The sequence below is a fragment of the Ambystoma mexicanum genome, chromosome 1q (genome assembly GCF_040938575.1).
Source record: "Ambystoma mexicanum isolate Mex_15411 chromosome 1q, UKY_AmexF1_1, whole genome shotgun sequence".
NCBI classification, from domain to species: Eukaryota; Metazoa; Chordata; class Amphibia; order Caudata; family Ambystomatidae; genus Ambystoma; species Ambystoma mexicanum.
This window is the reverse complement of record NC_090922.1, coordinates 399,260,816-399,272,577: the sequence shown is the minus strand read 5'-3', so window position 1 is coordinate 399,272,577 and position 11,762 is coordinate 399,260,816. Positions and strand designations below refer to the sequence as shown.

Below are 11,762 nucleotides of genomic sequence, written 5' to 3'. Positions count from 1 at the left end.
TAAGCGTAGTTTGCGCGAATATTTAGAAGGGTTCTCAACCCGAGAAATAGCTGGAACGTGTGCCAGTTCCGCCTGTCTCCCAAGTAGCATATATACCGCGCTAGCACTTACCACATAGCCTTCTGAATGTTCAAAATGTCATGAGGCAAAGCTATCAAAAACTTGGAGCAATTCTGAAACGGGGCGGATTAGAATAATGCGGGAGCCGCTTCCGCGAACGCCTGGTGCGGGCGTTTCGTGGAAGCGGGAATGGAAGCGGGGCGATTCTGTGTGCGGCCCGGGTGCGGGTGCACGCGGTAATGTGGGCCCCCCGAAGGCGGTCGGGCTTCGCCAGCGGTTAGCAGAGAGGACGCCTAATACGATTGGAGATGGATGTTTCTGGAAGATATTCATATCTTGCTTCGAGGAATTTTAATTCCGGGGCTTGCTTTTCCGTAATCCAGGCTGATCGCAGAATGGTAGGGATTTCGAGAGGCCGCTCCCCCGATCCCCCTAATCTGACACACAATCCATTTAACCCAGAAATGTGGATTGGGGGCCTCGACACACGCAAGCAAAACGGGGCACTGACATGGAGTTTTATTGTTATTTTTAGCAAAGGCACCAGCAAACCTTTGCCCTTGGAAAAAGTCGACGTGGTGTGTATTTTAAAATAAATGCATACGTGTGTAGTATGAAAAATAAGCGACCAAAAAACGAAATAAAGATGGAAAAGCCCAAACGCGTCATTGCAATGGAAGCACATAGACGGCACTGCTCACAGACCGCATGTGACAGCTTGCGGGTGTGGGGGGGGCCTTCACCCCGAAACCCTCGATCGCTGGTTCTCTTCCACGGACCCAGTGGGTCGCCAGAGATCTGTGTTCTGCCCACGGGGGCAGAGGGCCGATTCCGCCTGCCCGGAGCAGGTCCCTCTGAGCCGCGGGCCTCCTCCCGCCGCCTCCCCAAGAAGCAAAGTGATTCTAAATTCCCTAATTACAGCTTTCTCGCCAAGACAAAAAAAGGTGCTAATGGGCTTAATTCCCGCCGCGGCCATTGTCCCCCGGCCTTCGCACCCCCTGTTTACCGCGGTGTGGTGCCCGGCCCCCTTTGTCAGGGGCTTAATCCGCCCCTCTTTGATGTCAAATTGGGACCTGCCGCTCTTTGAAGTCGCCATTAGGAGTAAATTAAGTCGGCTTTGCTACTGTATCTGCGCCGCCGCTGTCCCGGGCCCGCTCCGTGCCCACTTAACGGGACAGCGCCCTACACACCCGAGCTCCACGCGGGGCAGAGTGTACCAGGGCCAACTCCACATTGTACAAACCACAAAACCTATTTAAAATGAAATCACCAAAACATGATATGTGTGTGTGTGTGTTTGTCTATCTGTGCGCGCGTGTGTGTACAAAAGCGTGCACAGGAAATCACGCACAATTCCCAGTACACGCTGTGTATTGGGAACTGTTCTGCTGGCTAATATATCTTATTTTAAAAATAAATGTTTACTTGTGTATGTATGTTTTGGTTGATATAAAAAAATCTAAATATATATTAGATGCATGCATACGTGAGTATAGGTGCGCGCACACGCACTTACACTTCTATTCATACGCATGCGCTTTTTAAAATGTCGATTGTATTCCTATTTTTAAAAGAATGCATATACATACACCATCACGTGTGTGTGTACACATATATTTATAGATGATAGATGGCGGCGTGTTTATGTGTGTACTTACTGAATACGGAGGAAACTGTCTCTGAGTGCATAGTCCTACCTGGGTGTGCACGTATATGGCGTGCGTGTGACTAGCGTGCGGTGAAGCAAGTTATCACGCAAGGTGATATAGGCACTCATCTATATGCGCGCATTTATTTGCGTGCATAGGTGCGGGAAGCTGCATTCTGATCAGTGCAGTTCACATTTGCAAGGTACATGTTGAGTGCATTGAACCCAATATTGGGCTGCCTCGCGTCCCACACACATATCTAGCTCAGGGGGGGCAGAAAGGGCGTGTCCTTGGTGTGCCCCCACCCTCTGCCACCCAGTGCCCACCTCTGCTGCGGGCATTGCTTGTGTGTGCTCGAGTGTAGAGTGCGTGGCCACACGGAGCGGGGAGGGGCCCGCCGGGCGCAGCCTCTTGTAAAACAAAGCGAGCGCGAGAGAGGGGCCGGATTGGACGGGGCCGGGGACGAGATTTGAAAGGCGCTGGGAGAGGAGAGCAGCGACGTCAGTAAACAGATTTAGCGAAGAGAGAGGGGTGAGAGGGGTGGGGGCGGGGCGATGGGCGGGGCCTCGGGGAGGAGGGCCCGGGCCCGTCACTCAGAGGCGAGGGTGCCAATAATCCGGAGCGATGTGCCGGGAGCTGACCCGGGTCCCCTCAGATCAATAGCGAGCGCGGAGCAGAGAGGCGCGCGAGCAGCCCCGGGACCCTCTGCCTCCAGCCCCCCCTTCAGAGCCTCAGTGAGAAGCAGCGCTGCCCGCCCGGGACCCTGCAGGGGAGCTGCCAGCGGGGCACCCCGCTGCTTGGGACTTTCCCTGTTTAAGAGGACACGGGCTCGACTTCTACCTGTGCCTCTCCCGTGGCTGCTTGGGAGCCTCCAGTGCGCGCCCCGCTCCCTGCGGCGTCCGGGGAGAGTTTGCGAGCGGGACCCTTCCTGAGAGCGAGGAGCGCCCACCTGCGCAGCGCCCAGAGGGGCGGACTCTCCGTGCTGCCCGGGGCCCCTGCCGCCCCGCAGGGAGGGACGCTGCTGCCGGTGTCCTATGGTCCCCCCGCCCCCGCAGGAGCCGCCCAGTGTTGCAGGGCTCTGGGCCACGGTGGATCGGGAGAGCTGCCCGCAGCGCGGCGCAGGCACAGCAGCGGGGCCCGGACGCCCCTTGAACCCCCCGCTCTCGGCGCTGAGCGCCTCCTCGGCTCCACGGCCATGTCGTTCCCGCAGCTGGGCTACCAGTACATCCGGCCCCTGTACCCGGGCTCGGAGCGGCCGCAGGCGGCGGGGCGCAGCGGCTCGGAGCTGGCTCAGGCCGGGACACTCTCCAGCGTCCTCTCCTCCATGTACGGATCGCCCTATGCGGGCTACGGAGCCTTCCTGCCCTACGGCGCCGAGCTGCCGCTCTTCCCACAGCTGGTGAGTATGTGGCGCGGGGGCGGGGGGCAATGGGGGCGCGCGATGTCAACCAAGGGGGGCTGGGGACAGATGGGGGGAGCAGCCCAACACAAGCTAGGGAGCAAGTACAAAGGGCGGCGTCCATGAAAGAGAGGGTCTGAGAAGTGCGAGGGGTCTAAGAAGAAAGTGCAGAGGTGCTGGGAGAGAAGCTAAGGGCCCAAGAGAGAGAGCTAACAAATACACGAGAAGGGAGAGAGCGTCCTGGAATAGAGGGGCTGTGGGAGAGAAGCTAAGGGCCCAAGAGAGAGAGACACATACACGAGAAGGGAGAGAGCGTCCCGGAAGAGAGGGGCTGTGAGAGAGAAGCTAAGGGCCCAAGAGAGAGAGACACATACACAAGAAGGGAGAGAGCGTCCCGGAAGAGAGGGGCCGTGCGAGAGCAGGACATAGCAGAGGGGAGAGGACAGGGCATAGAAGGGTGCCAGGGGAAGAGAGAGGGCCACGAGTCTAAATAAGTCCTGTGGGACTGGGCAGAGGAAGGGGGTTATTAGAAAAGAAGGGAAAATAGCGAAATGGAAGACCTGGGTCCAAGAAGGACCATAGGAGAGGGGCAAGGGGCGAACTAAACGATAGATCAAGTAGTGGTACGGGGCGTTCAGGGTGGGGGGAGGGGGGTTCTGGGGGAAGACTTCCTGGAAAGAACTACAGGAACAATCTGTAAAAGTGCAAAGGCATGGCAGGGAGGCTTAAGAGGGAGAAAGGACGTTGAGGGGGCGACGCTTTCCAGGAATAGATGGACAGAGGAGTTGGGGCAATTGGGAATATGCTCCAAGGGGATAGAAGGGGGGAGAGAGAGAAAACAAGTAGAGAGGAGCTGTGGGGGGGGGGGGGCTGGGGCGAGGAAAAGGAGGCAGGACGACCTCTAAATATTGTGCCTGGTAAAATCAGGGAGCCCCTGCAGATCCGCCTCTGAACATGTTCTGGGGTCCACCCCACGCTGCCTTTGCTGTGTGTGTGTAGCGTCAGATGGCCGGGGCCCAGGGACGGGGAGTGCGTGCATGGCCCTGGCGGGGTGGGGGCACACCTCCAGCACCCGCGCTTTCTGCCAGCCCGTTTTAGTGTTCATTCCGAGGGAGATGCAACGAGGTACGGGGACGCCACGAGCTCCCGGGTGTGGGTTTCTTTAATGGTGAAGGTTTTCAGCGGGCGCCGGCGTGTGAATTGACCGTGCGGCGTGTGTGTGTGTGTGTCCTGGCCGTGTATTGCCGTGCGGGGCGCACCGTATTAGGAAGTCGAAATAGGTGCAATGGTGTGTGGTTGCCGTGGTGCTCGCCGCCAATCTAGGTTATTTGCGCGTAAAACAGGGATTTGCATGCCATTTTGCCCGCAACTCCCCATTCGTCAAACAAGGATTTGCGGGCAGAACAGCACGCAAATCCCCGTTTTGCACTCACATAGCTCCATGAATCGGGGTGGCGTTGCTTCGACCAAACGAACCCTACTTGCGCTGCCCTGCGGCCTCTCTGTGTTACTCGTAGTGTGCAAGTGCGTGCGCCAGGCGGGTACACAGTCCTGCCACTCAGTCTGAGGACAGTATCGGGCCTGGTGTCTGCCTCCATGACTCGAAACGCTGAACCCATCCACATGTCAGAGTAGCTTCAGAAACTCCCAACCTGCTGAGCTGCAGCCAGAACTGTGGGCTTCGGGCCCCGCGTCCGCCCGTGACGGCGCGGGGATAGTGGCGAGCAGGCCGCCATTTGAAGTTCTCGAGAACTCGCACTCCTTATTCGGCCTCTGTCTCAGGCACCAACCTCTTGGCAATGACGTCATTCGGTGGCAGGGTTTGGGGCCAGAGATTGGAGGGGATAATAGTTTGGACTGCAGGCCTGAAAAGTTGAGTAGGAACCACAAATGTCATTGCCTTTAGAGCGAATACTATGCTGTGGTTAATGGTCTTCAGCTGGGTTCGGCGTGAGAGGCCTCCTGTGTTCCGTTCAGCGTTGTATGAGGCGTTAGTCCACAGTACTGGCCTTAATTGCACAGGGGCTCGAGGAGGCCCAGCGAGCTCCCCCTCTCTCCGCCCCCCCCCCCCTGCACTCACACTCGGTCGGAAGCAGAGACTGCAAATGTTACTAAAAATGTTACTGCTGTGAATGTTCCAATGTGGACGGAATGAGTGTGTGTGAACTCCAGAGGGGCTGCGAGGTCAGAGAGGCGGGTTCCCATCTTGAAAACATAGTGTGCATTGCTACTGTACATAATGTAGCCCAGCATCCACGTCTTTGTTTTTTTTTCTTTTTACATTCTTTCAATAAAGCAAATGATACATACAAATCGGGGACCGCTTATAGGGGGTTTGTAATTCTATTTTCCTACGCCCGAGTCTAAAGATGTGTATATCTGCCAGGGCGCAGATTAGCGGCGACGTCACTGGCTCCCAAGAAATCCTACGCACTTATTTCTATTTTGAAACCTCGGTCAGTAGAAAGGCCCAGCCTCCGCAGGGATTTGACGGGCCGCAGGCCCCGTAGAAAGGCCCAGCCTCCGCAGGGATTTGAAGGGCCGCAGGCCCCGTAGAAAGGCCCAGCCTCCGCAGGGATTTGACGGGCCGCAGGCCCCGTAGAAAGGCCCAGCCTCCGCAGGGATTTGAAGGGCCGCAGGCCCCGTAGAAAGGCCCAGCCTCCGCAGGGATTTGAAGGGTCGCAGGCCCCGTAGAAAGGCCCAGCCTCCGCAGGGATTTGAAGGGCCGCAGGCCCCCATAGAAAGGCCCAGCCTCCGCAGGGATTTGAAGGGCCGCAGGCCCCCATAGAAAGGCCCAGCCTCCGCAGGGATGATTTGAAGGGCCGCAGGCCTGCGCAGCGCCGTAGGAAAGCTGAGAGCTCTAAGCGAGACCCAGTAGACACTGACAGCCTTGCCAGGCAACGAATGACCCGCAGTAATGTTGTTTCTTTTTCACTAAAGCCTTTGCTTTCTCCTTTGTGTCCCCCCAGGGTGCCCAGTATGAACTAAAGGACAGCCCCGGAGTCCAGCATGCGGCCTTCGCCCACCACCACGCCGCTTTCTACCCCTACGGACAGTACCAGTTTGGGGACCCGTCCAGGCCTAAGAATGCCACCCGGGAGAGCACGAGCACGCTCAAGGCCTGGCTCAACGAGCACCGCAAGAACCCGTACCCCACCAAGGGCGAGAAGATCATGCTGGCCATCATCACCAAGATGACCCTGACCCAGGTCTCCACCTGGTTCGCCAACGCCCGGCGGCGCCTCAAGAAGGAGAACAAGATGACGTGGGCCCCACGTAGCCGCACCGATGAGGAGGGCAACCCCTATGGAAGTGACCACGAGGGTGAGGAGGAGGAAGAAGAGGACAAGCATGAGGACGAGGAGGAGATCGACCTCGAAAACATCGACACCGAAAACATCGAAAGCAAGGATGACCTGGACGACCAGGACCCAGACTCAAAAACAGACCCCCGCAGCGACTCTGAGGCCTCGGACGGCTTTGAGGAGCTGCCCGTGCCCGAGCACAGGTTTCTCAAGTCCATGGTGCACGAGAACCGGGCCCTAGCGGTGGACAAGTGTGAACTCTCCCCGGAAATGAAGGCCCCGCCCAGGGAACAGCTCAAGTTGGACAGCATTTCCCCCAGGTGCCCCCTGTTGGCTGAGAACAGTGAGGCCACTACAGCCCTGAAACCCAAAATCTGGTCCCTGGCTGAGACGGCCACCACCCCGGACAACCCACGCAGGACCCCCCCAGGCCCGGCCCCCCAGAGCTTGCTGCCCCACCACAGACTCCTGGCTTGCTCGGGCAGCAAGTTCCAGAACTGGACCAACCGGGCCCTTGCAGCCCACCAACTGACTCTGCTCAACTCCAGCCACTTCCTGCAGGGACTCAGCGCCTCCCACGCAGCCTCTGGTGCGAGCATCGCAGCCGCTATGGCGAGGCAAGCGGAACAGAGCCAGGGCACAGAGGCCTCTACCCACACAGGTGAATGTTGAAGAGCACCCTGCTTTATGCACCCCACTTTAAACTGAGACTCATCGCCCCACAGATGTCTGTTGAAGGGTGTACTGTTTTATGCACACAACACTAATCGGAGACCCGCTTCCTCACAGGGAATTGTTGACATGCACCCATCTTTTTGCTTTACACTTTGTTCTTGAAACTAGGCCTCCTACCCTCACAGGTGAATATTGAGTCGCACCCTGCTTATGCACCCTCCTTTAAACTGAGGTTTACCTCCTTACAGGTGAATATTGACGTGCGCCATGCTCTATGCACCCTCCTTTAAACTGAGGCCTAGCTCCTTACAGGTGAATATTGACGTGCGCCCTGCTCTATGCACCCTCCTTTAAACCGAGGCCTACCTCCTCACAGGTGAATGTTGAAGCACACCCTTGACTGTGCACCACATATTCAATTGAGGCCTACACTCAGGTGGATATTGACACACGACTGCTGTATGCACGCTCCTTTACACAGAGGCCGCTACACCCTTTGATGACCACTGACATGCACCCGGATTTATCCACACTACATTAAAATGAGGCCTTCCTCCCCACAGGGGGCTGTTGACGCGTACTCTGCTTCATGTATGTTGCACAAAACAGAGGCCTCCCCACTAAACGGGAGAAACTTACACATCCTGCCTCATGCACACTGCATCCAACAGACACCACCCGAGGCACTATTGACACCACACGATGTATGCACTCCCCACTTCACAGAGGCCAGTCCTGTGTGTAGTTTAGGAATGAACTCTTCTTTATACGCCCGTCATTAAATCGAGGGCATCTCCTTATGGGTGACTATAGACACACACTCTCTCTTAAGCGCACACTGCTCACCTTCTGACAGCTGACTCTTACCCCGGACTACTTTCTGGCCCTCATACAGGAAACAGAGGCCTGCTAACACGTGAAAATCGACATGCACCCTCACAGGTGACAGTTGATAAGCACTCTACGTAATGCACACTACAATAAAGGGAGGCCTACCCCTGAACTAGCTAATGTTGAGGGGCACCCTGCATTGGGCACCCTACATGAAGCAGAGGCCTCGGGTCAACATCACCATGCACTTTGCCTAATTCACCCTACATTGAACAGAGGTCTACCACGAGCAGGTGACTGTTGACGCACACACTCTTATCAAAGCCCCTGCATGCGAATGCACATAGATCCCGTGATATGCCATGCCCCTATAGTATGTCATAGCCCCCCCTCTCCCGGGTGCATGCTGAAACACTAAACAAGTGACAAAGTCTCCCCTGCACCGTCGACCAATCTCACGGCTGGACATTTAATGCACGCGTCCAGAGGTTTCTCTCCTCGCGGGTGAATTCTGACATGCACCCACTGCTCACCCAAGCCTTCTCTCATGCTTTGGCAGATATGCTGTCGTTCTCGATGGCCAATGGCTGCCAACACTGATCATTGGTTTATTAAACCTGTGTGAGTGCCATGCACTGTTGCTGACATATGCGCCCCGCCTGTCCCAAATCCACCCCAAGCATGATTGGGCGCTCTCGTATTCCCTCTTCTGGCAGTGATTGTTTCCACATCATGTATTTGGGGTACAGGCTCTGTATTGGCACACCATGACCCACGCCACACTTGGACGTGAGTGGTTATGTCGCACGAGTTAATACGCCCGTGAGACTGTGCGGGTGCAACCCCACCCCACGGAGTTCACGCACGGAAACATGGGCTATGATAGTGGGTTCTGCCCCATGTAGCTATGGGGAGCAGGGGGGCAGAGGTGAGGGGGCTGGCTGTGGAGTCGGAAGGCTCAGTTCTTGTCACAGGAATCTTTGCCCCGCTTGGCCACACTACCCCATATACCAAATACCAAAAAGAGCGCGGGAACCGACTACATTAGTTTGTGGTGGAAGGTTTGGAGTATGGGGGGGGCATGTCTCACGCCCAGGCGCTGCTCCCGGACTCGGCCCGCGTTTTACCCAGACAGAGCCACGGGCCCACAGGTCTCCCTGATGTCGGGTTTGGGACGAGGGATGAATAACCAGGCAAACAACACGGCCCAGTGTTCACTGTGTACATTCAAGACGAATAGTTTCCTAGTTTGGAAAAAATATGAAAATAGGCTTTCATTTTCGTACATCCATAACATCGGTCCATAATATCAGTCTGCAGTATTTCGAAAACAGATAGCAATTCGTGTGTAGGTCTGGTGGGGTATTCTTGGGGACACACTGCTTCCTGTTGGGCAAGGGACCCGGACTTTTCAAGTGCACTCTGCCTAATGCAGGCTTTTTCGTGTGGTGATTCTGGGAATATAGGACGTGTTACGTTGTGGCTTTCTTGAAATAAAAGAACAGACCATTACTATTCTATTATCGAATATTTTTTTTATAGCCGCGGCCAAAAACAATCCAGTCCTACTTACATTTGCAAAACTTGGTACATTTGCAAAACATTAGCAAACGTATTGTTTAAAAAAAAAAAAACTCAGTATATGTTTTTACATTTCTGAATCCCAAAGATTCCGAAATACATGTTTTTTTTAATGATTGTAAAGCAGGCAGGCCCCTGTAAGCCACGTGTATGCCAGCGTCGAGACTCTTGAAGGGGGAAACAGGAGCAGAGGTACCCAGCTATTTGCGAACCCGTAAATCGGGACGAGCTGGCTGGACGGAGAGGCGCGAGGCCTTCGCAGCTGCGTGTGTTTCAGGGGCCAGGGCTGACTGACTGAACACATATACCATAGGGGTCCCGCCGAATATCCGGCAAAGAAAGCCGTTCCCCGCGACAAGGCAGGAGTGTGCATTGCAGCGCCTGGCTGGTGGCCCGGTGGCGCCCGGTGGCGCCCGGTGGCAGTTACCGCGGTGCCCCTCCGCTCCCCCAACACATACACACTGCGGAACCCACCCCCCATGCTTTTCCCGTAATCCGCAATATTTACCGCCCTCCCTCCTGTAACACTCTGCCCTTAGCCGCCCCCCCCGCCCCCCAGTCCCTGCCCCTTTGGGAGTTCGCTTGTTTTATTTCACGTGTTCTCCAGGTGTGGAAGATTCTCGCACTGTTGCTAACCCGAGACGCGCTTTTCTTTCTGTCTCCCTAGATGAGTCGCGCGCCTTGGAAGTAGAGAAGCGGTTATTAAAAGCGGCCTTCCAGCCCGTGCAGAGGCGGTAAGGACAGCCAGCATCCCACCCCCAGTCACCGCTAGCTTCCCCGGGGCTTGCTTCGCTCACCTCAGACCCAGACTTTCCGAAAGGGAACCGTGTGGGTGTGGGCCACCAGGGTTAAACTCGCCTTTTTTTGAAGTTGGTTTGAAATGCTCGTCTGTGAAATGCCGCAAATGAAACCACGGGCAAGTCACAATACGTTTGTGTTTGGTTAAAACCACACCTCTGTCGCTTACCTTTCCTACAGACTTTTCTCGCCATTTTCACGAAACTTGTGCTGTAATGTTTATGTTGCCCCTAAAATGTTGCCCGTCGAGACTTTGGGAGGGTTAAACATGACGCTGTTCTTGGCAGTTTTTATTATAATAATTTGGGAATGGTGAAGTAGACTTGGGGATACATCCTTAAAAAAATACGGCGCAGTGACTCACGCCCCCAAACGTATTTTAAAATAAGGGAACATGTCGAGTAAATTAGAAAGTAGCAGACTGACAGCTAAACCCGGTGTCTAAATGTATGTATTTTCTGTGTCTCCCTCTCCCCCTCCCCCCCTCCCACCATCATCAGGCCGCAGAACCAACTTGAAGCAGCAATGGTTTTATCCGCCCTATCCTCATCGTAGCTCCTGTACCTGCTTTTTTTGTATTCTCGCTCCAATGCTTGTAAAAACGTCCTCTGTATAGTCGCGCATTGTAATACGCATGTCCGTGTCCTCAAAGGGAAGCCTCGTCGCCATCCGGATGAGCAGAGTTTGAGCGGTTCCCTTTCCAGTCCAGTGAGCGTTTCAGCGGCTCCAACCGTGTATTTTTGTTTGTTTGTATATACAGTAAAAAAAATGTACATACGTGCGAAGCAAATTGTACAAGAAAATATATATTTTTGGCTAATAAATGAACTGTTGCCACTTTGAGTACACGTGTGTCGCTCCATCCATGTGTGATTGCCGAGTACGAAAGCTGTGCCGCGATAATGCCCGCAGCCCGCAGAGGCGCGGCTCCGGGGGTGCAGTGCGCGGGGGGGGGGGGGGGCGTCTGATTTGCAGATCACATCGGAGCTAAGTGCATTAAAAGCGAGGCTTCCAAAAGACACGCTAAAGTGTCCGTGCGCGTGTGTGTGAGAGAGAGAGAGAGATGTGGGAATCGCCTCGCTGTATAGAAACAGGTAACTGTTAACATGGAAAATCACTTTTCGATAAAGTGGTCGGTCTCCTGTTCGCACGGTAAATAAATAAATAAATGTGTGCTTTTTTTTGTTTGTTTTGTTTTCCTTATCGAATTTTAAAATAACGTAAGAAGCTTAAAGAGACCGAGGGGCGTTTGCAGCGCTGCCTCGTCGCTTTCCCACAATGCGTTTGTTTTTATGGTCGTGTCCCACTTTCGTTTTTTATCTGTTTCGTGTTTGTAAAGTTTGTTTGGGGTCTTTGCAAATTGGAAGGGGAGGTGCGCCATTGATGAAAGCTGGACCGCGAGCTCCCCCTACAGGCGGAAATGTGAACTATCTCTGACTTCCGCCACTTTCCTGTATCTAGAGC

General features: G+C 54.8%; 1 protein-coding gene across 2 annotated transcripts; it reads left to right on the top strand.

Annotated features, from left to right (window-relative positions):
• Positions 1-2,302: 2,302 nt before the first annotated feature.
• Positions 2,303-11,141, top strand: IRX3 (iroquois homeobox 3). 2 transcript variants are annotated; one of them, XM_069639595.1, is made up of 4 exons: positions 2,303-3,108; positions 6,078-7,074; positions 10,168-10,234; positions 10,799-11,141. In XM_069639595.1, exons 1-4 carry the CDS (start codon positions 2,905-2,907, stop codon positions 10,851-10,853), a joined length of 1,323 nt encoding a protein of 440 aa, XP_069495696.1. In that variant the 5' UTR covers positions 2,303-2,904; the 3' UTR covers positions 10,854-11,141. The 2 variants fall into 2 exon arrangements, with proteins under 2 accessions (XP_069495696.1, XP_069495701.1); XM_069639600.1 differs by lacking the exon at positions 10,168-10,234.
• Positions 11,142-11,762: the final 621 nt, after the last annotated feature.

Bases quoted from the DNA above. Each gene is read 5' to 3' on its own strand.
- IRX3 (XM_069639595.1), top strand. From the start codon at position 2,905: ATGTCGTTCCCGCAGCTGGGCTACCAGTACATCCGGCCCCTGTACCCG. The intron at 3,109-6,077 runs GTGAGTATGTGG...GTGTCCCCCCAG, and splicing joins TGCCGCTCTTCCCACAGCTG to GGTGCCCAGTATGAACTAAA. The intron at 7,075-10,167 runs GTGAATGTTGAA...CTGTCTCCCTAG, and splicing joins AGAGGCCTCTACCCACACAG to ATGAGTCGCGCGCCTTGGAA.